Source organism: Nyctereutes procyonoides, unplaced genomic scaffold (genome assembly GCF_905146905.1).
Source record: "Nyctereutes procyonoides isolate TBG_1078 unplaced genomic scaffold, NYPRO_anot_genome, whole genome shotgun sequence".
Taxonomy (NCBI): domain Eukaryota; kingdom Metazoa; phylum Chordata; class Mammalia; order Carnivora; family Canidae; genus Nyctereutes; species Nyctereutes procyonoides.
This window is the reverse complement of record NW_026575020.1, coordinates 54,309,588-54,336,478: the sequence shown is the minus strand read 5'-3', so window position 1 is coordinate 54,336,478 and position 26,891 is coordinate 54,309,588. Positions and strand designations below refer to the sequence as shown.

General features: G+C 60.9%; 1 protein-coding gene across 1 annotated transcript; it reads right to left on the bottom strand.

The window, feature by feature from the left end:
* Positions 1–491: 491 nt before the first annotated feature.
* On the bottom strand, positions 492–26,891 carry KIF19 (kinesin family member 19). The gene is made up of 20 exons (XM_055316280.1): positions 26,775–26,891; positions 24,887–24,967; positions 13,934–14,044; positions 13,186–13,273; positions 12,716–12,852; positions 11,498–11,623; positions 10,779–10,973; positions 9,423–9,569; positions 7,955–8,077; positions 6,367–6,532; positions 5,338–5,512; positions 5,002–5,200; positions 4,127–4,397; positions 3,895–4,016; positions 3,293–3,426; positions 2,929–3,034; positions 2,666–2,762; positions 1,672–2,069; positions 1,304–1,463; positions 492–1,068 (listed from the first exon to the last, which is right to left on the bottom strand). Exons 1-20 carry the CDS (start codon positions 26,811–26,813, stop codon positions 938–940), a joined length of 3,006 nt encoding a protein of 1,001 aa, XP_055172255.1. The 5' UTR covers positions 26,814–26,891; the 3' UTR covers positions 492–937.

The following is a 26,891-nucleotide window of genomic DNA, read 5'->3' as shown; positions in this document are numbered from 1 at the left end:
GCCAGCCTGGGAAAAATGGGGGGGGGGCGGGGGGGTGACTCCAGGACCTCTTGCTTGAGTTTTCTCACCTTGAAGCCACGAGGCTTACTTAGCTGGGCAGTTTCCAAGCCCTGATTTCCAGAGGGTACCACCCCCCACCCCCGTCCGGGTAATTAGACTTTTTATGGTCTGAGCCACCCCAGGTCTCTGACCTCTCATGGGAGGGAGCCGAGGAAGGTGTGAAGGCTTGTGGGGTGGGGCATGAACGGACTTTGCCGGCCCCACTCTTCCTAGGAACCGGCTAGAGGAAAAACCCCTCCCCCCCCCCAGGTGTTTGTAGGTTGGTGCAGTGTAACCAGCCACAGGGGGATGGGGTGTCGGGGAGGGAGGAGGAAGGCAGCTGGGTTGCCTCTTAATCAGTCATGGCCCCCCTTACATTCCAGACAAGGTCTAGTTTCCAACACAACCATCAAGACCCAAATGGGATTTTATTGTTACACTGCCAAGTAACAAAACCAGATTCCCTCCTCTGCCCCAACCAGACTCTTCCGAAATGACTGTTTGCTCCTTCCCCAACTATCCAAGATGCCCTTGCCCCGGATGTGGGCTCAGGACCCCGTCCCACTAACAGCTCCCTTCCCCTCCCATCTCCAAGGCTGAGTCCGGCCCCAGGTCTCTACAGGGTTTTGGCAACAGGGTTCTATCCGGGGCTGGGAGGCCAGGAAGTCCTGTCATCCTGGCCATGCCTCCTGAGCTTACCTCCCTTCCCCAGTGGCACTGAAAGCATGGAGCTGCTGGGCAGACACCCTCATAATTCCTGGGTCTCAGGAGCCCCAGCTTTCTGAGAGCCTGAGCTCCTGCTCACAGGCAACCCCCATCTGCCTAGCCTCCATCTCCCATTTTCTGCTACACCCCATCCAGGCTTGGGGGCAGGAGGGCCGGTTCCAGACAGGACCCCTCAGGTATGCCGGAAGCGTCCGTCTTTGCCGTGGGTGCTTGTGCCGTGAGCCAGGCGGGGCCCATGGGCAGCCCGTCGGGAAATACCAGCTGGGTTGGAGTGAACAGTGAGGGGTGAGGAGTCCCCAGGGCCTGCAACAGGGGAAGGGCCAGGAACAGGGGTTTAGGAATTCCTCTCACTCCCTCTCGGGTCACCCCGTGGCCTTGAACTCCCTGGGGGCACAATCCCAAGATGCCAGTCTCACAGATACTCTGTGAGAACCCGGTTTCCAGCAATGGGTAGCCATAGGTACGGGGAGCTCAACATGCCTCCTCCCTGGGCTGGCCAAGGGCTCCCGTCCCCATTCCTTCCTTGGGTGGTACTGACCCGTGCTCTGGCTTGGAGGGAGTTTGACCTTGGCCAAAGGCAGCATGACCTTCCCCAGATGCCGGGTACCAGGGGCTGGGTGTCTGCACACTGGCACCCTGTGATCCAAGACACTCTCCATGGGACGGGGCCCTAGGAGGTGTGTCTTGGGGCGGGAAAGCTGTGTGGGAGAACAGTGAGGTGAGTCGGGGCTGTATGGGATCTGCTACACGGATCTGCCCTGTATGCCCGCCCCCCTGCATGCCTCCTATGCCAGCCTGGGGGACAGGGACTGAAGGTGTCCTGGGGCCTCTGGAGGAATCCAGCCCCCAGGTTCCCATCCACAGCAAAGGGGCGCAGACACGTCATCCCCCAGTCTTTCGTCTCACCCCTTGCCCCGTGACCTCAAAGGACCGGGACCTCCGCTTCCTCCTCTTGGCCTCCAGTGACTCCTCCCGTTTCTTGCCCGGGCTTTTCTTCTGGCCCCGCATCCAGGGCCCGGTGCCGTCGCCGCTGTGCCCGGCTGCCTGGGACGGGGCCTCGCCTGTGCTGCTAGACAGGTTGTCCTCACTGGCAGCGTGCTGCAGGGTGGGGCTGGGCGGCCGCTTGCAGGCCAGAGGGCCGGGTGGCTGCGAATCGTCAGCCTCGCTGGGCGAGTGCGGAGACAGGCTGCCGCGCTCCCGGGCGGGTGGCAGCAGGTGGCGCCCCTCGCTGCCCAAAGCCCGGGAGCGCCGCCGCGCAGCCTTCACCGAGATGCACTTGGTGCCGGTCAGGATCTCCTTCCTCTCTGCAGCGGGACGGAAGGAAGGAGCACCCAACCTGGGGTCAAGACCACATATCCCTCCTCCTCCCACAACCTCCCACCCCCTCCTTCTCCTGATAATAAGGGAGGACATGAGCAGATCCAGAAGGCCTGGGTCCCGATTCCAGCCCTCGCTTGCTATTTAAGAAACTTGGGGCAAATTTCTGAGCTTTACCTTCACCTGTAACTAGGGATGGTGAAACTAACCCTGTAGGGTTACTGTGAGGACTAACTGAGAAAATGGGCTTCGGGGTGGGGATTCCATCTATATTCGCTCTTAGAATTACTACTGGGTGGGAAGGGGGACAGGATCCTGAGTGCCATGTGCTCCCCATTCGGACTTCTGATTGTGTCCTCAGCCCTCTGTGCATCCTTGAGCAGGTGGCTAATCCTCTCTGGGCACTGGGGCCTCTGTATAGAATGGGTAGCTCCAAACGCTAGCCATTTGGTGACAAAGGGTGTCACCAAAGGGTGACAAAGGCACGCAAGGTGCATCCAGCAGCACACAGGGCACGGACTAGGTGATCTGAAGAGTTCAGATGCTGCTGGGCTCACGTTGACCGGGCTGGCAGGGGGCGCACCTTTGGAGGACAAGGGGATCTCCGACAGATTCTCGCTGCTGTCGGGGGAAGAGTTGATCTGGCTGCTGGGGCTGACCAGGCTGTCCTGAGTGGGGGCCTGCAGGTGAAGTGGTTGAGAAGACAAAGGCATTGGACCCACCAGGGGCCTCGTGTCTTACTCAGCAGAGACAGCGGGGCCTCAGGGGTGAAGGCCATCTTGGGAAGGCTCCATCCCAACCACAGGGTGTCTACCCTGTGCCCCCACCCCCGGCAGTGGTGCTCACCTCCTGGGTCACCAGGCTGCCGATCTGGATGGGGGGTGGGGTGGGCACAGAGGAGCTCTTCACCTGCCAGGCTCGAGGACTGGCTTTGAACACGCGGTTGGCTTCACTGAGGTTGGCAGAGGAGGAAGGCAGCTGTTGACTGGGCTGGACCCACTAAGGTCCCAACTCCACCCCAGGGTGGGGAGAGCTGTTTGTGTGACGGGAGAGAGAACCTAGGGGTCCTGGCTCCAGACTTGTGCCACCTTCTCCCTTTCATTCCTGCCCCATGGACTTAGCCCCAAACTGGGTTGGCATCCCTGGGATACGGCTCAGCGGGTGGTGGCTCAGGCTGGCAGGACTGGCCGGAAGCGGTCTCTGGCCTCACCTCTCGGCGCTGAGGGGAGGGAGGATGCTGTCCTGCAGGCGCTGGACTTCAGAGCTCAGCGTCTTCACATTCTCTGGGTCAGACTCTGGTGTCAGCGTGGTTCCTGCTGGGGTAATTTTGGGCAAGGAGCTGTCCTGGGGAGGGAAGGCGGCAGAGGGAGGACAGTCAGAAGACTTGGTCTTGGACCAGGTGATGGCAAAGGGTGACAAAGGCACGCAAGGCGACTAGGGCCTAGGTGTGGGGGAGGAGAGCAGTGGGTTTGTATTCTGGCTCACAGGGGATAAACTGGGGTCTGCTAGGCATCCCTAGTAGCACCGCCTGATGGCCTGGTCTCCTGGGGGGTCGCTTGTGATTGCTCAGATAACCAATCCTGACCCTCAGACTCCGGGTAGGGACAAGTGCCAGAGAAGAATGCCCTGGGACAGGCACCTTACTTGGGTGAGGCTTGGGTGGGGTGAGAAGGAAGGAGGGCTAAGTCCCTGGGGTGCCAGCCAGCCTGGTCCCATCCGCACCCCAGCGACCTGCAGGCACTGCCTGGGGCATCCCCCCCCTCCATCCCTACCTGTGCTCATGCCCGAGCCCAGGCCTGCCCACGCTCCCACCTGCAGGGCCCTGGAGGCCACCCGGTCCATGATGGTGGCCCGCTCCAGGCTGCCCTCCTCCATCTCCCGCAGGTACACTTCATACAGCTCCTCCAGGTGCTGCGGGACGGCCAGGTTGTAGTCTGGGGGGGGGGGGGCGGTGGAGAGAGGGACGGGCAGGGCTCAGCGCGTGCCCCGGGTCCCTCCGAGGGCCTCGGGGGCCCCTGGGTGGCTCGGGGCGCGTGGGGCCTACCGTCGATGACCTGGCGCTGGCCTTGGATGATCTCGTCGCAGAGGCTGCGGTGCTGCTCCAGGCGGCGCACGGCCTCGCGGCGGTGGCGGAGGGCGCCGTCCCGGAGCAGCGCGTGCGACTGCATCTCCGTGTTCTCCACCTCGAGCTCGTGCACGCGGCACAGCAGGCTGAGCACCTGGCGCTGCTCCTCCGAGCCGATGCGCCGGGGCAGCGTCTCCTCCAGGCGCCGGCCCCGCGCACGCAGCTCCCGGCAGCGCTGCTCCAGCGCCAGCTGGGGGCCGGGCGGGGGGGGGGGGTGTCAGCTCCGGGGCTGGTCCTAACCCCCACACCCGACCCCTCCAGCCCCCGAGCACCCTCCAGGCTGAAGCCCCATTCTGAGCCTAACCCTCAAACCTTCGTCTTGGGCCCCGCTACTAGGGGCTGCCCCCAAATGGCCCCTCTGGACACACTTTCTGGCCACCCTGAAACCATCTGCCCCTGGAATCAGCTCCATGGATAACGGCCCGACCCCAGTCCCTCTGACCCCTCAGGGCTCATCATGGCCCCCCAAAAGCCCCTGGTTTGCATATGCTCCAGAACAGAAAGAAAATATCCATTATCTGGAAAAACCCTAATTAAAATACTGACTACCATTTTTTTTTGAGTTCTTGGTATGCAAAAGGCACTGATTTAATCTCCCCAATAACCCCACCAGGACCCCACCAGGACTACTCCCGTTTTGTAGATGAGGAAGCGAGTCACAAAGGAGGAATTTAGCAGGCTCACAGAGGATCTGAGGCCTGAGCTCTGAGGTCTGAGTCCTCCCGCACCCCACCCCCAGCCCCTTCTGGCCTGGGCCTCTCAGGCCATTCCCTCCTGCCCCCAGTCCCAGGCACCTTCTGCTTCCTCAGCTTCTTCTGCTCCCCCACCAGGGCGGCAATGCTCTCCCGGGCTGAGGCCACCTCTGGGGGCTCCAGGGTGTCTGGCTGGTCATCACCCGTGTCCGAGTCCTTCTCGCTGTCATCCTTGGTGTAGGATTCCTTCCGCTGCTCCTCCCGCCATTTGAGCGCCCTGCGGGACTTCTCGTGCTCCCAGCTGCCGCAGCCCCACCCCAGGGAGGCAGGGGAGTCAGGCCGCGGGGTGGGGGGCATAGCGTGGGGCTACAGCTCCCAGCCCCTCTGTCCCAGGCCCCAGAGTGGGACGTGGACGGCCCCGGGGCAGGGGGTGCTTACCCAGCAATGGTGAGCAGGTGGCGGGAGGTGTCAATCTGGACCTCCATGGCGTGATTCTCCAGCTCCAGCAGGCGTCTCCGCACGTCCATCTGCTCCTGGAAAGCGCTGATTAGCTGCTCCCGCAGCTGTCCCATCTCGGCCTGCTCACCCTGCGCACTGTGCAGTTGGACCTCGGCTGCCCAGAGGATGCGGAAGTCAGTGGAGGCAGGAGGGTCAGGCCAGGAAGGTCTGGGCCTATTTGGGGCCCACCCTTATCCCTTTCCTCCTCTTCTTCTTCTTTTTTTAAGATTTAATTTATTTATTCTTGAGAGACACACACAGAGAAGCAGAGACACAGGCAGAGGGAGAAGCAGGGTCCCTGCAGGGAGCCTGATGCGGGACCAAATCCCCAGACCCTGGGATCACGGCCAGAGCCAAAGGCAGGCGCTCAACCGCTGAGCCACCCAGGCGTCCCCCTCTTCCCTTTCTTCCCAAACTACTTCCTGTCTGACCAACTCCTCTCAAAAGACCTCCTAGATTATTACTACCTCCTCCCACACCCCATTTCCAAATTGAGTCTTCAGGCTGCAGCCCAAGGGGGACTCTCAGCTCCTCTCCATGAACTGGGCTTCCACTAGCCCTTATAGCACCAACTATAAAAAGGTGCCCCTTAGACACTTGTCCTCTGTTGGAAAACCATCAAAGCAAAGACAAATCTACAAGAGAAAGGTACCCGTTCCGCTGGGCACAGCCTCACAGCCCTGAGAGTGGGCCCCCGCCCCCCCCCGCAGCTGAACGCTCACATGTGTCTCACTTGTGTGATCTCATCTAATCTTAATTAATGTTAAATCTCTGGGACAGAGATCACCGTTCTGTCTGACACTTGAAGGACAGAAGGCGCAGAGCGGCTGAGTGATAAGCCCAAGGCTACCTGCCCAGAAAAAGCCTGAGCCTGAGCCTGAGCCCCGAGCAATCTGAGACAGGCTAGGAGGGCTGCCCGAGATGGGCTCCCACAAACGCAGACACCCCCCCCGCCCCCGCCACACACACCTTGGATGTGGCGAATATCACCCCGCTCCAGCCGGCCCTGGGCCGGACCCCGCCCACCCTGCTCATCGATCTTGCGTTTGAGCCTCTGGATCTCGCCCCGAAGGTCCGAGATGATGCTGGTGTACTGGGCGATGTGGTAGGAGACGTTGAGCAGGTTCTGCTTCACCTGTGGGGGCACAGCACGGGGGGCGGAGCAGGTCCAGTCACCCCGGATGCTGGGGCCAGCCTGCAGTGTCTTCTCTTTCTCTCCCCCTGCCCAACCCGGCTTCCAACCCCACAACCTATCACACTCCATGCCTCTACCAGAACCAGACTCCTAAAATGCTGCTTCCTCTGCTCATCAACCTTCAGTGACTCCCTACTGCTTGGGAGGAATGCTCTAATTCCTTCACCTGGACCCACCACTATCTCAGTTTCTACCTTAAAATTTTTTATTTATTTAATTTAGAGATAGAGAGAACATGCATGAGCCAGGGGAGGTGCAGAGGGAGAGGGGGAGAGGATCTCAAGCAGACTCCACGCTGAGCGGGGAGCGCCATGTGGGGCTAGATCCCACAACCCTGACATCAAGACCTGAGCTGAAATCAGGACTGAGCCCCCAGGGCACTCCTCTCAGTTTTCATTTGATCACTGCTCCATCGGGAACGTTCTGCTCTGGTTGAGGAATTGTCCTGTTGTCCCCACTCCTATCACAGATACCATCTCCTTCCTGCCCTTGAAACCACACGCTTACTGCTACCCACCTCTTCTAGAATGTCCTCCCCATCCTTCAGAGTCCCACTCACAGTCCCCAAAAAGCTCCACCAGGCCCTGCCACCCCATCTCCTCGTTCCTTTGCTGTCTCAGCATCTGCTGTTGGCATCACTTGCCACTATTAATATATTCTGAACCATCAATGAATTGTTTCAGGGACAGGCCTCCTCCACCCGTTGGGTTTCCGGAGCGCTGGGGTAACACACAAAGCCCCTGGGACGGTGGCTGTGAAGTGTCGTGTTGCAGGAGTGTTGCTAAGTTCTATCTGGCCTGTGTCCATTCCCACCCTTCCACACATGTGGCTTGAGAGAGGCTTCCGGGGGTCCTAATGCCTTTGCCTGAGGGTGACAACGTGGGCTCGGGAGGCAAGCAGGGCCACTTCTATAGGGTCTCAGTGCCATCCATCACTGCCCAGCTGGGAAGTCACTTAACTTCCTTCAGCCTCGCTTCCCTCAACTTGGAGATGGGAGTGTAGGGAGTCGGGCCTTGCTCGAGGAGCAAAGGAGGGGACGCAGGGAAGCGCTCAGAATCATGACGGCCTGACAGATTGGGGGCTTTGAAAATGTCAACGTCCAAATGGGCATCTGGAAAGGAAAACCGAGGCTGGCAGGGGATGGGGCAGGGGGCGTTCAAGTGACCTTGAACAAGGAGGAGGGGGCCCTCAGGAGAAGTGGGCTTCCGGCAGGTGCACACGCTTCCTGGCAGGCGGGGAAGGGCACGGGGTGACACGGGGCTGGGGAAGGAGGCCAGTGCCGCGGTGGTGGGCTCCAGAGGGTGGGGTAGGGTGGCAGGGAGCCCTCCGGGGCCTGCATCTTGGCTCAGGAAGGGCCCTCACCCTGGTCTTGATGTTCTTGGCCCGGCCGGCGTAGGTCAGGGTGTTCCGGGACTCCTCGAAGGCGCTGCTGGCGGGACTGATGTGTGCGATCATCACGGTGCGGCTGTTCCCGCCCAGGGAATCCTGGGTGGCAGGGAGGGTGGGCTGTGGTGGGCCCGGGACCGCCTCCCCAGGGTCCTGGGTCCAGCCATCCCCCCTCCTTCTGTCCCTCCTTCCACTTCTGATTTCCATTTGAAACTTTCCAGGTTCTGACCCTGGTCAGCCCCCCCCCCCCCCCCGGCGCTTTCCCTTTCCCTCCCCTCATACAAGAGAATGAGAAAAGGCAGCAGCCGTGGCAGCTGGGGACACGAGTGGAAAGGTGTCCTGTGGGCTCCCTCTCTCATCACCTCTAGCCTCTCAAGTGACCCCCAGGCCCCCCATTTCTGACTGTTGATGGCACTGCCCTTTTGGCTGGAGTGAGGGATGGGAGACAGGGGCCCCGGGCATGAAGGTTAAATGTGGCCTCGTTCATATCAAGAGCCCTGGGGATGGAGGAGGGGAGGGGAGTGGGGGTGGGAGGTGGGGATCCCTGACTCCCACCCCAAGTTAGCAGCACAGTGACCTCAGGCAAGCTCTTCACTTCCCTAATGCTTGGCTTCCCTGCTTTTTAAAAGGGCAGCAATCATGCCACCGTCCCACCTCCCAGCTTGTGGGCGCCCTGGTGGTGGCGGGCTGGGGTGACGCTGCAGTTATACGGGGCCACAGACTCTGTCTTCCAGCACTTACTACCGTGGGCCCTGGGGAAGGCTACTTAACCCCTTTGCGCTTAGTTTTCTTGTCTGTAAATGGAAATAGTATTTCCCCGACGGCCGAGGTTGCTTCGGGAAGAAGGGAGCTAGTCTGGTTGGGTGAGGTCCAGCCAGGGGCAGGTCCCCAGACAGCAGACACTCTGATCCATGAGGCTGATGACCCCTGGAACTCCCAAATCCAGGCAGGTCTTGGTCCCCTCAGACCTGCAGCCCTTGATGGGGGGTGTCAGGTGCCGCACCTTTCCTTCCCTGCTGCCCACTCTTGGGTCAGGGTCACCTCGTAAAATTTGAGTGTCAGATAAACAATGAATGCTTTTTTTTTAAAGTATAAGTATATCCCAAATGTTGTATGGGACATACTTATGCTGAAACAAATTCTGTTGTCTATCTGAAATTCAGATGTAGCTAGGTGGCCGTTATTTTTTAAGATTTTATTTATTTATTTGAGAGAGGGAGAGCGAGCATGAGCGGGGGTGGGAAGGGGCAGAGGGAGAGGGAGAAGCAGACTCTCCGCGGAGCAGGGGGCTCAACTCGGGGCTCTATCCCAGGACCCTGAGATCATGACCTGAGCCAACGGCAGACACTTCACAGACTGAGCCACCCCGGCGCCCTGTATTTTTATTTGCTCAATCTGGCAGCCCTACTCCGGGTGCCCAGCGCCCCGGCCGGTGCAGCGGTACCTTCAGGAGCCGGGTGAGCTTGCTGTCCCGATAGTTGATGTACTTGTTGCTGCTCTTGTCGCTGAGCGCGTTGATGCAGTTGCCCAGCGCCAGCAGCGAGCGGTTGATGTGGGCGCCCTCCTTCATGCGCTGCCCTCGGTTCTGCGTCTGCGGGGTGAGTGGGGGCAGGGGACGGGCTTCACCGCCGCCCCGGGGGACCCTGGGCCAAGGCCCCTCCCTCTCTCTTGGGGCTCGGAAATGTGGCAACCGAGGGCCTGGTCTCGCCTTCCTCCCAGGGGTCATCGAGGGCATTCGAGAAGGTGAGAGAACAGGAAGGCCTCTGAAGAGTGAGGGACGGAAGGCTTCTGAGGACCGTTGAGAGTCTGGCTCTCTGTCTCCCCCCCCCCCCCCGGGGGGACTGGCCCCAGGGCCCCAAGAATGACACGGCAGGAGGCTGAGGCTTCCCTGGTGGTGGCACCTGGCTCCAGGGGAAGGAGGGAAGTGTGTGAGTGTGTGTGGGGGGCAGAGAGAGAATGTGAGGGAATGAGTGTGTGTGTATGGAAGAAAGAATGTGTGTGTGTGAGTGTGTGGGGAAATGAGTGTGCGAGCACACGAGTGTACGTGTGGGTGCTGGGTTCCTGTCCTTTCCTTGGGTCCACGGGGACAGTGTCAAAGCCGAGGAGGAGGCTCTGCTCAAAGCTGCCTGGCTCTCAGAGCTGGGGCCTCGGGGCACCCCCCCCCGCTGCTGCTCCCCTGTGTCCCTCCAGGAAGGCCTTCCTGAACCCCCCTGTTTAAACCTAATCCCACGTGTTCGAACATGAAATCTCCCTGGCCGCTGGCCTGTCCCTGGCATTTGCTAGCAGTGACATCACCTGGCCTCATCACTGGGGGGACCGTGAAACCTCCCGGTTTGCCCGAAGGAGGGGGACCCGGGTCTATCCAGTGGGGGGCACCATCGGGGCGGGGACCCCTCCCCCCCCAGGCCACAGCGCCAGGTAAGCAGGGCTTAGCAGCGGGGCCAGACAATGCTCTGAGAACTGGCGATGGGCCTTCCTCTCTCCTCAACGTGGTAGGCAGGGCCCCCTGAGTCGGAGGGTCGTCTCCCCCATCCCAGCTCATCTGGGCCCATGCACCCTCATTCCCGCTGACCCTCCTCCAGGGCCACCAGTCTTCTTCCTGGAGAAACCCTCCTCATCCCCTGCCCTGTCCTACAAACAGTGGGGTACCCCCTTCCCCTCCTGTTCCTCTGCGACACTCCTCAGTCCCTTACCGGCACCCCACCCCCAGGATGGCTTCCCGCTGATCTCCGGTCAGCACCCCTGCCCTCTCCCCAGCCCCCCAGAACATTCTCCCCGGTCCGGGGGGAGCTGACCTCACCTGGGAGGCACGCTCAGAGCCCGCCAGGTCAATCATGAACAGGCGGCCCTGCCGCACCTCCTGCAGAACGTTCTTGACCCGGCTGCGCTGGCGCACGGCCACCTGGAGCACGGCGTGGGAGCGAGAGGACGTCTGGTTGGCAGCCGTGGGCTCCTGGGTCCTTTGCCGGTTCCCCTTCATCAGCAGCTGCATGATCTGGGTGCGCAGTGGGTGGGGAGGACAGCACTGTTGGGGGACCACGGGGTTGCCCCCGCGCCCTGCATCTTGGAGGCTGGGGTGGGCCAGTCTGGAGGCTGGTTGCCTATTACGGCCCGCCCTGGGGTCAGCGCAGCAGGGGCACAGGGGCAGGGGGCTTGGGGGCGGGATCCTCTGTGTCTGCCCCGGCCCCTGCTCCAGCCCACCCTGCCCCAGCCTCAGCCCCCGCCCTGGCCTCAGCCTCCCCCCTTTCTGACCCCGCCCCAGTCCCTCCCCTGGCCCCTGCTCTTGCCCCCCCCCTCTGCCCCTCCCCTGGCCCCTGCCCCTGCCCCAGCCTCAGCCCCCACCCTGGCCCCTGCCCCAGGCCCTGCCCCAGCCCCAGCCCCAGCCCCTGCCCCAGCCCCTGCCTGGGCCCCTGTCCCAGCTGAGGGGGTAGCGACTCCCTGGCTGCAGTCCTCTGTCCCCTCCTGCCCCACAGGGCAGAATGTCCCTCTCCACTGCTCCACTGACTGCACAAGACTTGCCTCTTTGGCATTGATAGTGGAGACCTCGGTGATCCCAGCCACCTGGATCACCCCTTTGGAGTCCTCTCTCAGCTCTAGGTACCCCAGGGCGGGGTTCAGCAGGTCCCGGATCATCTCATTGTAGATCTGAGGGGGCGGCCGGGGGAGGGGCGGGGGACAGGTGTTGCCAGGAGCCTAAGGGCTGGAGGTCCAGACAGGGACCAAATCCCCATCCGTCTTGAGCGAGAAGGGGTCAGGTGCTGCCACATTCTGAGCCCCAGCCTGGGAGCTCCGGGCTCCTCCCAGAGAAACTCTGGTTAAGTACAAAGACCCCGTCCTTTCTATGGGCTGGGGGGTCAGGGGCCTTTAGCATCCACAGGGAAACCCTGGGCGGCCAGAACCCAGGATTCAGGAAGCTTCAGGACCAGGTGGGATCCCCTTTGCAGGCAGGCCAGGCGCTGAGCAGAAGAGGGGGACCTGACCGATGGCCAGCCCTGCTTGTTGCTAGGCAACCCTTCCGCTACTTCTCCGTGCACCCCCCCCCCAGGTGCATCTTGCTGGCTGAGTCAACGCCTGCTGGCTGAGGCTGCAACGCTTCCCTGCCCTTCCTGAGCTGTCACCCAGGAGATCATCAGCTCCCACAGGGAGTTGGGGCAGCCAGGAGCCAGGCGGAGTGCAGCCCCCTGGCGTGTCTGCTTCTTCTGTCCCCTGCATGCTGTCCCCTGGCTGCCTGGTGGTGGCTCTCCCCCAGCTGTGGCCGGGTATAAAGGCCGGCAGGTTCAGGCCTTCCCGGGTATGTGGGTCTCACCTGTCCCCATGCACACGGTGCCTGGAGATGGCATGGCAGGGCTCACACCGTTTGGGGAAGGGGCCCTTGGTGATGGCGAGGGGCTAAGCCATCCGGGAGGGTGGCTGAACGCTTTGCTTAGGGTCAAAGCTACTTTGAGGTGTGGCATGATGGCTAGGGCTTGGCTTTCTTATTTTATTTTATTTTATTTTATTTTATTTTATTTTATTTATTTTATTTTATTATTTTATTATTTTATTTTATTTTTTTCAGGGCTTGGCTTTCAAGCTCTAGGATCCTGAGTTTGAATCCCTGCCCCCTCGCTGACTGGCTGATGTTGGCCTAGTGGGGTAACCTCTCTGGACCTCAGATTTTTGCAGAGTGGGGCCAATGACATGCATGTGGCTGTCCGAGGGGCCTCTTGCCTAAGCTGCGGTCAGGGGAGGGCTCACCTCCAGGTAGGACATGGACACCTCATACTCCATGTCGTTGCTGGTCTCCTCAATGGCACGGAAGAGGTCATTGAGGGTCCGAACGTAGATGCCAGGCTCATGGTCTGTGCCCAGCATGGTGTAGGTTTTCCCACAGCCTGGGGCAGAACAAGGTGGTGGGTGAGCGGGGTGGGTGGTTGGAAGCACGGCTTTGCTGGACAGGGGCTCCTGGCAAACCTGGGTCCGTCCTCAAGCCTGGGAACCCCCTGAAAATGGCCAGGGAGGCAGGGGGCGGCGAGGCTGGCGTTCTTGACTGGGGAAGGGACCTCTGGGGTCAGAGGGCCCTGTGGGCGTTTGGATCAGCACAATCCTTGATTCCCCAACCTCAGCTGGGGCCAGAGTAGTTCCCTGATGGAGGCCAAGGGGGCTTGGTCCTCCAGGGGACGGATGGGGCATGCAGTCTTGTCCCACGGGCTGGCCCCCTCCCTCACCTGTGGGGCCATAAGCAAAGACAGTGGCATTGTAGCCTGAGATGACGCCGTCGATGAGGCTCTTGGTAGTGGCCTGATACACCATCTCCTGCCGGGAAGAGCAGACCCGTCAGGGGCCCGGGGTACAGGCAGGGCAGAGCACGCATACCGACTGGCGCGTCCTGGGCCCCAGCTCGGGCAGCTTCTGTTTCTGGGGCTCTCAGCCCGAGGAGAAGCAGGGGCGGGGAGTGGAAGCTGGGGGTCTCTGCTTTCGCCCCATGGGGGACACCAGCATGAGAAAGAGCTCAGGACACCTGAGACACCTGCTCCCTACCCCACCCTGCCCCGACGACGCATTACATCTGCTCCTGGGAGCATCCCCCAGATGGCCAAGACAGGGGTCCCTGGGAGGGTGTCAGCTTCCCTGAGTCTCTGCTCCCTGCACCAGATGGGCTTCACACGCCCTCCTCCAGCTCCCGTGGGGGCCAGCCCGGGGGTGTGGCAGGTGGGTGCCCACATAGGGTGGCTTCCGCACACCGACTCAGATGTGTTGGTGCAGGAGGCTGGGCGCAAGCCATGCAGGCACGGGCACATTTGCGTGCATGGGGCCCCGGGAGAGTGGGAAGCCAGAGAGCAAGCAGTGGAGGGAAGGCTGAGGGTCAGTGGCAGGTCCCCTGTGGGCTCTGTCCTGGGTGGGGGGGGGGATGGGAGGGAGGACAAAGGTTGGAGAGAGGCTCCTGTATGTCCCTAGGCCCAGACCCTCCCTCACCTGGGTGGCAGTGAAGTCAAAGGCCACGTCAAACAGGTAGGACTTCTCCCGGGAACGGTGTGCCCGCAGGACGTCGTCAGGGTCCTCCATCGGGTCCATGAGAACCACCATCTGCAAAAGGCCCCAAGGGGCCTCTGGCTGTCACCAGGGAGCCATGGCCTCACATTGAGGTCATAGGTCCCCGAGCTCAAGCCCAGCCCTGCCCCATCCGCTCCTGGGTGTCTGATCTGGGTGCCTGGCTCTGGATGCCCCAAGGGGAAGCCTCCTAACACCTAACATTGCCCCAAGGATGCTGAGAGGGCCATAACGGACCTGAGGGGCCCTTCCTCTAATTGTGACACCACGCCCGCGTACCTCTGCTGAAGGGGGGGGAGGAACAGCAACAATGGCTTCCATTTATTACACATTTATTGTGTGTCAGGACCTGCTTTAAGCACTTTGGACACATAGACTTGCTCAACCCCCCACTCCAAGGCCAGGCGGTGAGGCCCATAATCATTCCCATCTACAGATGAGGACATGGGACCCAGAGAAGTCACTTGTCTAAGCTCATGTACCAGCAGGTGGGGGAACCAGGACTCAAAACCCGGGATCTGGGTTCAAAGCCTGCAGCCCCTTCCCCACTTCTGTGCGGCACCTGAGACCCTCCCTGCCTCACCCCTCTGCACCCTGCCCTCAGTCAGCAGGGAGACCCAGGGGTGAAGCAAAGAGCCACTGACTGCTGGGTGACGGGGGTGAGGATAGCACGCTGGGCTTGGGGACTGTCCACTGGTGTCAGAGAGGGAGGCTTGGGGTGACTTATCAATGGGCCCTGCAGCTTTGAGCCTGAGCTGGGGGTGGGAGCAGGGGCCCAAGGTTGGAAGCTAGGATGATGCTACAGATTGGCCATCCCTGGGCTCCCCTCCCTGCCAGGTAGGGGCATCTATGCTCTGTATGCATGTGGGGGTGGGGGGGCGCTGGGAGGATACACAAGGGACCTCACCAGGCTCCTCCTCTGCTCCAAGGTAATCAAGGGACCCATTTTCCAGAACAATCTCCAAGCCTGCTCCACACCCAGCTCCACTCTGCCCTTCCCTTGACCCGGGTGTCCTGCATGTGCTAAGCCCAGTCTTGGACTCTGAGGGAAGGAGCGGAGGAAGGAAGCTGGGTCTTGGCCAGAGGTTCTTGGCCTGGGGAAGGAGGAGAGAGAGACTATGCCCAGACTCACCAAAATGCCAGAAGACATTCAAAGATGCGTGGGAGGGCTGGAGCCAGGGGGGATTTAGGACAAGGTGGGAGAGTAAGTCAGGGCAAGGTCCGCATGCCCATGCTACCCTTGTTAGCAGAGTGGCCTTGAGTGGGCACTTTAACTGCCTGGGCCTGGGTCTCTTCCTCCGCCAGACGGGCCTGCAGGGCTATGGTGAGCCCATGAGATGATGTGTGTGGCGTGTGTGGGCACAGCACGGGGCATATGCTAAGTGCCCAAGGGTCTTCATTCAAGGGGATGTAAGGAGGGACAGCAGGGATGATGCAGGTGACACCCACCGCCTCACTGAGGAGGGGGCCACTGGGATGCCACAGGCTCTGGGCCTGCCTGAGTCCCCTGGGGAGCTGAGCTGCCAGGTTGGGTCCCTGTCCTCCTCGGGGTGCCGCCTGAGAGGCAGTTCTGTGTTCGGGAGCACCCAGGCTCATGCTGGACAGCGAGGGCAAAACAAGTCCCGGCTGTGCTCCGGGGCCAATGGTGGTCGCAGGCGCCCTCCGCTCCCAGTTCCCACTGGGTGGTTAAGAGGGAGGGAGTGGGCACCTTCACACTCAGCCCCTCCTCCTGGCACGTAATAACAATAGCTCATCTTCACCCACCGCTTTCACATGAATTCGTAATTATTAGCCTCAGATGGTGACACTGGGGCCCAAAGTCACATAGTTAAGGAATGGTGGGGCCAGGACTAGAGCCCTGGAATCCTGGCTCCTGGGCTCCCTCCCCACCATTGTGAATCTCTCACACATGCCCTCTGCTCCCTCTGCTCCCTCGGGGGCCTTGCAGGGTGGGGTGTCGTGGTGGGAGGGTGTCCCCCTGCCAAGTGAGGCCTCAGCACCCACTATGCCCACCAGCCCTACCTAATGTGACTCTGGTGACGAGATGCTGACCAAAGAGGCAAACTGAGTCCCAACAGAGGACAGGCACTGAGGAAGATGGGCTGTCCTAGTGCCGTCCTAGGTTGCACAGACCATGACAGAGCTCCCTTCCTGGGCCGGTGACAGCCCTGAAAAGGGCTTGAGAACAGACAAGGCACGAGGGGCAATCACCCCGAGAGACAGACAGGGCTGACAGTGAGGTAGCCGGAGGCCAGCCTGGAGGCCAGCCCGGCTCCATACATTTGGGAGATCCACAGTGGGACCTACTGGGGGCAGCCCCTTCGAGTGCCAGGATTTAGAAGGTCCCGTCCTGGAAGGGCCACAGCTTGGGACTCCCACCAGACTCCTCACAGCACTTAGGTGTGCGCTGATGTCAACTCCCTGCCCCTTCACTACCTGGATGCTGGCAGTAGGTACACAGCTGTGCTCACTGCACGTAGACTGGTCTGACTCTGGGGATCCCAGCAGGGCCCTCTCCGGGGATTCTCATGGAGGAGGGAGGACAGAGTGGGTAAGGCATCTCCCCCAGGAGGCCCAGCCTCGGGAGTTTCACCTAGAACTCTCATCCAACCAGGTAATTTCAGGTAGACCAGGTGGCAGGGGTGGGGTGTGGGGTAAAGCTCCAGATGGGCTGGGCAGGGGTTTTGTGCAGGGAAAGAATGAGGTCGCTGACTTGGCCTGCTCGCAGCTTGCCAGAGGCTGGGTGGCCACAGGGAGGTGAGTGCAGGGCGTCCGGTACCGCACTGTTATGTGAGGTGCCCACCTGTCCCCAGCCACCTCCTCAGGGCTTCAGCCCCAATGCCCTGCCAGCCTCCTCCAGGATCCGGTTCCTGTCTCAGGCCCCAAAGCCAGCAGCATAAGCTCTGATCAAGTTTCAGACCCCAATGAAGACAGAGCCGCCTACAAGTCCCCTGGCATGGGTCCCAGTGGGGTGCAGCAGGAACCTGACCAGCCGGGCCAGCTCTCACCCCTGAGGCACCAGCGCTCCTGCTGCTGCGAGGAGGGCCGGCCGGCCGAGGGGCACCCTCTGGGGGCCTGCGGTGCAGGGGGGAGGTGAGCAGCGTGCACAGATGCTCATCACCCACCGATCACCTTCCAACAGCCTCCGGGCACTGCCGAGTTCAAGGCACCCCGGACATTTGGTTCCTTTGCTGTCCGGGCTCCTGAATCAGTACATTGTCAGCACAGCTGCCGTGACCCCTCTTAAAGAGGTCTTTGTCTGGGTCTCCATCTGCCTGGTCCCCAGCCCACGCCCCCCCCCTCCCGAGCATCACCCCCATCCCTGTCCACTCGGCCGTACAACGGAGTCCCTGTGCCCCTCGGGCAGGTGAACTGGAGCTGAGCCGTGGAGGGCTGGGGAGGGGGAGCTCCGGGCTGCCGTACAGGGTGCACAGGGCAGGGGGGCCCTGTGTATACCAGGCAGTAAGGGAGAGGTGGTGTCCCCATGGCTGACTCGACAGGAGGCAGAGTGTAGGGAGGGCCACTGATCCTGCCTTATGGCTACAGGAAGGCTTCCTGGAAGAGGTGGTGCCAGCATGGAGTCTTAAAGGATTAGCAGGCCTTGGCAGAGAGATGGGAGGGGAGGGGAACATTCTAGAGAAAAGCGTGAGCAAGGCCATGGGGTGAGAGGCAGGCTGTGGGCATCGGTTCTCAGCTCAGAAATCTCAAGGGGGTTCTTGTGAGACATGCAGGGTTGCGGGGAGCGCTCAGGGGCTTCCCTCCTGTCCTCACTCACGGGATCTCCAGAGCATGAGCCCAAGATGGCCATAGAGGCGAGCCACGTGCTGTCCCCTGTGCAGCCTCCAACGCACCCCCTAAATGTCACCCTGGCTGGCGCCCAGCATATGCCTGAGGAATGTTTGCTGAATAAAGCTGCCTTTGGGGGAGCTCTGTGTGTGCCGGGCGCAGTGCTAAGTGCTTTGCACACGTTTTCCCGGACACTCCCAGCATCCCTCCGCTGTGATGGGGAATCGGATTGCTGATATCCCAAAGCTGCACTTGCCAAGCTCAGAGCTGGTCCCAGGATCCGGGCTCCCCCGAGCACCAGGCCACCCACCACCCCTGCCTCCCGAGTGAAGGAGCGGAGCAAAAGCAGCCTGGCTGGGCGAATGCCCACCCGCTAGCGTTGAACTGTGGCCTCCCCAGATTCAAACGTTGAAGTCCTAACCCCTCAGAACCTCAGAACGTGACTTTATTTGGAGACGGGGTCACTGCAGATGTAACCGGTTAAGGTGAGGTCGCTCTGGAGTAGCGGGGGCCCTAAACCCAGTACGACCGCTGTCCTCCTGGAAAGGCCGAGTTTGGACACAGACACGTGTCGCGGGAAGAGGACCTGAAGGGACACCGGGACAAGACGGCCGTCTGCCAGCCGAGCAGGGAGGCCTGGACGCATCCTCGGGGCCCTCAGAAGGAGCCGACCCTTTGGGCTTTCTGGCCTCCGGGATGGTGGGAGAATCGATTTCTGTGGTTAAAGTCGTTTCGTCTGTGGTATTTGGTTATTTTGGCCTTGCAAAGTGTACCATTACCCAAGGCAGCCTCACCCGCTGCAGGGAGGGGGGTGCGGTCTGTCAGAACCTGGCCCCTCCCTCAGCCCTGAGGTGGCCCTCACCTTCAGGATCCCCGGGTCATCCTCTTTCCCGCCCATGGCAGGCCGGCCACCTGCCCCTGGGAGGCTCGGGGGGGACATGGATCACACAGCGTCCACAGGGGCCTCCCAACACTGGCGAGAGGGCAGGAGGCAGGGCCAGGAGCGGGGAAGGCGGGCTCTGCTCCCCAAGTTCCAGACTTCTGGGCTCAGCAGAGGCCCCCCCTGCCTCCCTCTCAGACCTGCTCTTAATTCAGGGCAGATTTTGCCCTTTCCACGGTTCCAGACACTGAGCCTGGAAGCCCAAGATCCATGGGGCAGGACGGGGCCTCGGGCTAGCGGGCGGATGTGTGTAAACTCTGTCCCTGTGTAGACCGGGCTCCTCCCCAGCATCTCCTAGGTGAGAAATACCTCGGACAAAGCCTAACACGAGTTCTTCCGGCTACGCGCCACTAAGCTGCCTGCGCTCTGCTCAGCGTTGCAGTTTTAATTGGCTTCTTCCTGGCCTCCAGGTGGCGAGACGCAGGCCAGGGTTGCTCAGTCCTGGCACTACTGACCCTCGGGACAGGCTTGCTCTTGGGGGACCTGTCCTGCGCACTGCAGGCCGCGTAGCAGCATCACTGGCCATCAGGTGCCAGTAACACAACTTCCTCCCAGCCGTGGCATTGCCAAATGTCCCCTGGAGGGCAAGAATCAGCACACCCCCGCCCCCCACCCCCGCCGCCCCGCCACTGAAAACCTCTGACCTACATCATTCCTCCTCAAGCCTTCGAGACCGGCAGTGGAGATCTCCAAGGAAAGGGGTGCCATAAATCGGGTTGGGGGTCAACACTGCTGGGGGACCTTGCGGAGACGACATCACCTCTCTGGGCCTCAAGTTCTTTCCTTTAGAAGTTGGGGAGGGCCGACAGGGCCATCGCCTTGAGAGAAGAGCTCACACCAACACAACCAGCCTACTCAGGAAGCCCCAGCTGAGAGGCAGACTCTGGGAAGGCCCCAGTCTGGGAGATTCCAGCTCCAGTCCAGGGAGCCCGGCAAGCAGCCCCGTTAGTCTCAGGGTGTAAACACGCCAGGGCAAGACTAAAGCTGACTCCAGGTGGGTAGCGCCCTTGTGAGGCTGCTTCTGGATTTTTGTTTGCTGTTTCTTTAAGAAGGAGAATTTGTTGCTGGTCGGGTTTCTAGTTGTAAAGGTACCATCCTGGGAGCGCTCTCAAGAATGGAGACTTTGAACCCAAGAAGGCTGTCCTCTTCCGGCTAGGCAGAAAGGATGGGAGGGGAGCCCGCCGAGCTCATAAAGCCACCAAGGCCCAGCTGGCTGCTCGGCACAGAGCCACACCTGCCCAGGCCCCTACCTGCCTACAGGACTCTGGGGGCCCTGAGGCCCAGGATGAGGGGAGGCCTCACCTCGAGGGTGTAGATAGGGCTGCATCCGTCAGGGCTTGTAAACACCTCCATTGGAGTCCCCCAGGGACCGTGCAAGAGGCCGACCCCCAGGCACTGCCCAGAGTCACTGAATCAGCATCTCTGGGGAAGCAGCCACACGCAGCTACTTCTTGACCTAGCACCTGCCTCGCACACATCCAGTCACTAGGTGTGAGGATCCTACATCCTGGCAGCCTTATTCCCAACGGCCAAGAAGTGGGAAACATCCCGAACGCCCATCACCTGATGAGGGGCCAACAAAATGTGGTGCATCCATCCCCGTGGGATGTCATCCAGCCTCAAAAAGGAAGAAAGTGCCGACACCTGGGGAGTGGGGAATGGGGGCCACCCTTGAAAACATGATGCTCAGTGACGGAGCCAGACACGAAGGACCACAGAGTGCACGATTCCGTTTATATGAAGTGTCCAGAATTGGCGGATGCATAAAGATGGAAAGTAGATGAGCGGTTGGCTGGGGCAGGGAGAGGCCGGGGAGATGGTTGGGGAGAGGATTGGTGGGGGGGCACATGGTAGAGAACCCTCAGATTCCTTCCCAGTCACTCCCTGCCAGGCTTAGCTCTTTGGGGGCAACAGGGCCGAGAAGCACCCGGAGGGTGGGTGGGTAGGGAAGGGGGCTGAAGGTGGGCGCCCCCCACAGCACTCATGTGTGACCCTTGGCATCTGTCACCCTACACTTTCTTTCTCTTTCGCAGGAGCTGTGCCTGTGGCTGGGCTCTTCCTGCCATGATCTCCTGTAAGCCTCCCAAAGCTCTCGGGCAGTGTGGAGCAGATTCTTAATACCCAGTCTTCCAACGAGGACAAAGAGGCTGGAGGCTGGCCAGGACCTGAGGGCCTGGGCGTGGCTCCTTGGACAGGACCCCAGGAGCCCAGGGGTGACAGTGGGACTTGGAGCAGACAAAGGCTAATTAGGGGATTACACATATTGTCGGTGACTTAAATCCTGTAGGCAAACCACCTGGAAGGCAGGGAGGAGGGCCAGCAAGCCGTGGGCTAGGTTGGAGGTGGGGAGCGGGAGGGAAGATGTAGAGCTTCTCCTACCCGGGATCTTGTGGGCCCCAGCAGCCTCTCGGCTTGCACCTGCTCTCTCTTCGCGGTCGTCGATGGCATCCCCGAGAGGTCTGGGGTCAGGGTCCAGCCCCGCTCAGGTGCTAGTAGAAGACCGAGCTCCTACCGACAGTCTTCCAAGAACACATGGGTGGGGAGGTGACCATTTGGGGACCGTTGGGGTGAGAGCTCTGACACAGGGCCAAGTGTCACTTACCTCTAGGCTGGAAGCCATCCTGTATTTCAGCCCTTACATAAACTACCATCTATTAGACCCCTACTGTGTGCCCTGCGCTTGGAAGCACTGTGCATACATTAGCCCACAAAAACCTCCAACGGTCTTATGATTCTGGTGCTGGATTGCAAGGGGGACCCTAAGACCACAAGCCTGCCAAGGCCCCCAGACCATCCCCTTTACGAATCTCCACCCTCACTCCAGCCTCCCCAGAATCCAGGCACACTGGCCTCCTATCCCCGGAGCACACTTTGCCTGTGGGAGTGTCCACCTCTGCAGAGCCTTGTTGCTACAACCTGAGCATCTCCAGAACAATGCCTAGCTCTGAGGGAGGCTGTCCCAGGACCCCTCATGGTGGCCCAAGCCAAGTCGGTCCACCTTTCCCGACTCAGAACCCACTGCGAACCCACGATGGGTGGGGCCTTGGCAGCATGGCTCTCTGCTGACCACCAGGACCGACAGTGGCCCCTGGGCTGCTCTGCTCAGCGGCTCCTCTCACCCCCAGGCCCGCGACGGCAACATCCAGGGAAAGGTAACTCACCCAACACAGAGGGGAGGCAGAGCCCAGAATCCCAGGCTAGAAGAATCTGGGTCAGGGAGCTCCTCTGTGGCACTGAGCCACATGGACCAAGGTGGTCATGAGTAAGAGAGCTATGGAAAGCGGTGGGTATGGGGCAACTCTTTATCCCAGCCACACGTCTGCTTCAGAGGATGCAGGGCACCGTGAGGCCGCTTGGGCCCTCCTGCATCTTGGCTAGGAAGAGACTCTGTGGCCATGGTGTCCTGGGGATGCTTCCAAGGTCCCCCCCATCGGCCCTCCAGGCTCCAGACCTCAGGTGGAAGGAACAGCGCTACTCGGTCAGCAAAGGCAACAGAGCCTGCATCCCCGAAACCCACCCCCAGGGTCGGAGACGCAGGCTGGGAGGGTCAGGCCTGCAGACACACTGTGGGGGTCACCGGAGAAGGACAGAAGCCTGAGGGTGGGAAACGGGGTCAGAGAGGAAGGCAAGGCAAGTGGGCTGTCCCTCTGGCCTCTCGGACCCCTGTGTCCCCCCTCCTGCTTTCAAGGGCCCTATTTGTCAGTGGAGGGATGGCAGGGTTTTAGGAGGTTCCCAGCCTGCCACATGCTGTGGCTATTCCAAAAACACAGGCCAGGCAAGCCCTCTTCGAACCCCATGGGGACAGGAGGTGCTCGAGGCCAGAAGCCCAGCGCTTTCCCTGCAGGCCCCGGAGTCTGTGCTGACAGCCTTGAGCCCATACTGCTCAGAGGACAAAGGAGCAGCCCTGTTAGGGACTGCCCAGCCCAGAACCTTCTTAGAGATACTGCTTGGCCTGATTGGGCGGGACCCTCCCTCTCTGCTCACAAGGACAGAAAGGAGCCAGTGTGTGGCGTGTGTGGGCACACAATGGGCTGCGCCCTAGAGAGTGCTTCCATCAACGCCAGTTAATATCCATCAGCCCCCACTCCGGCCGGGAGCCAGGAGCAGCCCAGAAAGAGAACCATCATTGTCCCAGCCCCGAGGACCTGATATTCTGGGGGACAAGTTGGACAAACAGGGAGTGGCCCCTGCCTGGAAGGAGGTTTCTGGCTCATCAGGCCCCTCTCGTGAGCCAACCCAGCAGCTCTGGGGAGAATTCGGCCGCTAATTGATGCTGTCCACTCACAGCTATTAACTCCTACTGGGTGCCAGGTACCAGGGAAGCACCAAGCAGGCAGTAGCCCACAAAGACCTTCTAGGGAGGTCCTTATGGTGGCAGATGAGGCGGGTGAGCCTCCTAGAAGCAACCTGCCCAACGCCACATGGCTGGCAGTGACAGGACCTACCCCGCACCAGTCAGGTGTACTCACCCTCCTCCAGCCAGGCCTACCCAGGAGCCAGACAGGGTCCTCCCAGCCACCCCCTGCTTTCTCCAAGGTCTCTGAGGAAGGCTACCCTTTCCCAAGAGTGAACAGAGGAGGGGCACCTGGGCGGCTCTGTCCATTAAGGGAGCCGACTCTTGGTTTCGGCTCAGGCCCTGATCTCAGGGTCCTGAGATTGAGCCCCCCATCAGGCTCTGTGCTCAGCACGCAGTCTGCTTGTCCCTCTCCCTCTCCTCCTCCTCCTTTCTCTCTCATAATCTCTATCTCTCATAAAAAAAAAATATTTCAAAAAAAAGTGGCCAGAGGACTAGGAAATCAGGAGGCTGGTGAGACTGTGCTCTGCTGTGCCCATCGGAGCTGAAGGAAGAGGCAGGGGTGGGCACCTGTCCTTAGGGGAGCCCAGAGGCAGGCGGGCATGCAGGCTGGTTGGCCTGCCTCCAGCTCACGTCTCACGGCCCTTGGGCTTCCCGAGTCCAGCCCACCGGGCCCAGCAGGTGCCCACTCGGGCCCTTTGCTGTATGGCGCAGTGCCGCTGGACTTCTCTGACTTGCCAGGATATCCTGGCATCTCGATGAGCCCCGACAGTCAGGAGAAGCCAGCAGCAGGAGCCGCTGAGCTGTCCCCACCTCTGTGCCCACCCCCACCCCGGCACCTGCACCCTCACCGGCTTACCCAAACCGACCTCCTGGCCGTGGTCTAAGAGTGCGCTGTCTGGCCCCTGCCACGTCCCCCGTCGGCCCTCTCTCTCCTGCTTGAGCCACACCGGCCTTTGCTGTCACCCTTTGCCTTTGCACGTGCTATGGCCTCTGGCTGAAAGGTCTCCCTTCGCGCACATCCAAAGTACCCTTCACCTCTCCTGCTTTGCCTCGAGCACCATCTCCTGAGGGAGCCCTCCCCGACCTCTGACCTCTGCGCTGGGCCAAGTCCGGGCCCAGGACCACACATGCATTTCTCCGCCGGCCTCTTTGGGGTTAATTCTTTGATTAGCATTTTGTCGCCCTGTACGGGGACCCTAAGGTACCAGAGGAAGGGCAGGGTCTTTTCTGCTCTCTGTGGTTTCCAGCTCCGAATGCTGCCCCAGTGTGTTGTGGGTACTTGGTAAAGATTTGCCTCCTGTGCAGACGGACGTGGGACTCGCCCTGCCCACCTCATCACAGCGACATGAGGACCAGGAGAACAACCAGATATCCAAAGACTTCACGAAACACAAACAGTCTTTGCAAAACATGAACCGGGTGTAGGCTTGAGCTCTAGACCACGTCGGGCCCATGGAAGGTATGTGACATTTTTATGGCTGGATTGGGGAGCCCAGCCCCTCCCTCCACCACACATACTAGGGAAGCTTTCAGCTCTCCTTGGATCAATCTGGGAAGGCTTCCTGGAAGAAGAACCCTGGCTTTCTTGACAGTGTCATCAGTGACACAACTAAGGGCCGCGGGTCCCTGGCAGCCCGGCTGCACCGCTGCTGCCTGACAACCCGAAACCAACAACGCGCCCGCGGCCAAGGGCGCCGACCGGGGGCAGGGCAAGGGGAGGGCCCCGACGGAGGAAGGGTGATGCTGCAAGCCACAGGGGACCCTCCTGCCCCACCTGGTGAGCAGGTGCCTGCCCTGCCAGGTGTGAGTAGACCTCTGCCCTGCCCTTTCGGCTCCCGGCCACAGCCCCGGGTACCTGCTCATCCACTTTATGGGCGATGAGCGTGGCTCCTTCCTCCAGCTCTGCCACGCTGATGGGCCGGACCCGGAGTGCCACCTAGGAGGGAAGGCACATCCCCGAGATTAGGAGAGGGCCGGGCTGGGCAGACAGAGGGACGAGAGGACCCCGGGATTTCCCTGGGCAAGCCCCGGGCGCTCCCCTGTGCGGCCATCCCAGGCCCCCTTGGTCTTAAGGAAAACGCAGTGGTTCAAGGCCACCGCCCGGGGGGAGGGGAGCGGGTCCACGGCAGGTGGGCACCGTGTGAGTCTGAGTTTCCCCGGGAGCCCAGGCCCCAGGGGAGAGAGCCGTCTGCTCCTCCAGCCTGCATCAGTCACACGCCCAAATAAAGCACCTGCAGCTCCCCAGGGCTTTGAACCTGGAGCCTGGGCACTGGAGCAGCCCCGGTTGGTGGCGGGCTGGGGCCGGGGCTGGGCCCACGGAGCTTCACCTTGATGTCCTTACAACCCGTGACCGCGTTCCTACCCAGCACAGCACCATGGGATGCTCCCTCGTCTCCCCACTCTCCAGCCAGTAATAGCTGGTGGGTCTTCATCCTGTGCATGCGTCTCAGGATGAGACCCAGAGAACAAGGGGGTGCATTTCTTCTGCTGGCCAAGGGGAAATGCCTGCTGGGTATCGCTGATGGACCCTCACGCCAAGTAAGAACATCACCCTCCGAGGGACCTCTGCTGTCTGCTAGATCATCTTTACCGGCGGCTCCTTGGCCAAACCCCACCCCCCACGAGTGGGAGAGGGAGGATCCTCCATCCCTGCCCTGGGGGGATGGAGGCCATGCAGGCCAAGGCAGCCATTTTCAAGAGGCACATTCTAAACTGCCAGAGAGAATATTCCAGAGCCTGGGGCTTTCTTGGGGCTGCGGTCAAACTCCTCTTTGGAGCCATAAATTTACCCTGTAGAGGCAGGGTGTCTGGGGGCGGCATTATCCTGCAGTTGGATTGTCACCCACTTGCCGGTGACACGGCCCTCCCTTCCAAGGCCTTGGGAGTTAGGGTATGGGCCACCCCAGGGTGAGGGAGGGGAGGGGCAGTGACCTTGGGGTCACTGAGCCTCCCCCTCGTTGCTTTGACATGGCACTGCTGATAATCGGGAGTCTGTCTTTTTTTAAAAAAAAAGTAGATTCCACACCCAGCATGGAGCCCAACACGGGACTTGAACTCACAACCCCAAATTCAAGACCTGGACTGAGAGCAAGAGTCAGATGCTTAACTGACTGAGCCGTCCAGGCACCGCCAGGGGTCTGTATTCAGTCGCTACTTGCTCCGGAGACCCTCACTCACACCTCATCTGCCCCAGCCCCCAGGGCTCAGGGAGGCGGTGCGTCTTGGTTGCTTCCACACTTCTCTGAAATACTGGACAGCATCTGGGCTGCAGCCCAGGACCAGCCTCTCTCAACCCCATGCCAGCAGCTCCAGCACCTGGCGGGGGGGTTCCTGTCTACCCACCTCTTATTCCCAATCCTTTTAAGCTCCAGACCCCACAGGGCTAGGGGAAACTCCCGCTTTCCATCGCTGCCCCTGGCTTTTCTAGATCAGAGAGCAGTCTTGCCCCAGAGACCCCTCTGCTCAAGCTTTGGGGTTTGGGGGGGTTCCCTGGTGGGAAGGTGTAAAGGGGGAGTGTGAGGTTGGACACAACCTTCAGGCATCAGCAGGACGGCTGTGATACCTTCCTTCTTGGCATCCAGGACTTGGGGAAAGTCGCTCTGGACAGTCCCCCCCCCTCCAGCTCCCTCCTGCACCCCCCACCCTCGAGTCCTCTTAGCCGGGGGGCCAGGGCACAGGGCTGCTGTGACTGTGCGGGGTCAGAGCTATGGATGGGGGCTAGGAGGAGGTCGTCGGGGTCTCACCATGAGCTGCTGGTCCTTGGAGTCCCCGCTGTCCTTCATGCTTGCGGCGGGTGGAGGGGCTCAGGCCGCGACAGCGGGCATGGCCGAGCCGCCCGCCGCGGGTCCCTGGCAGCCCGG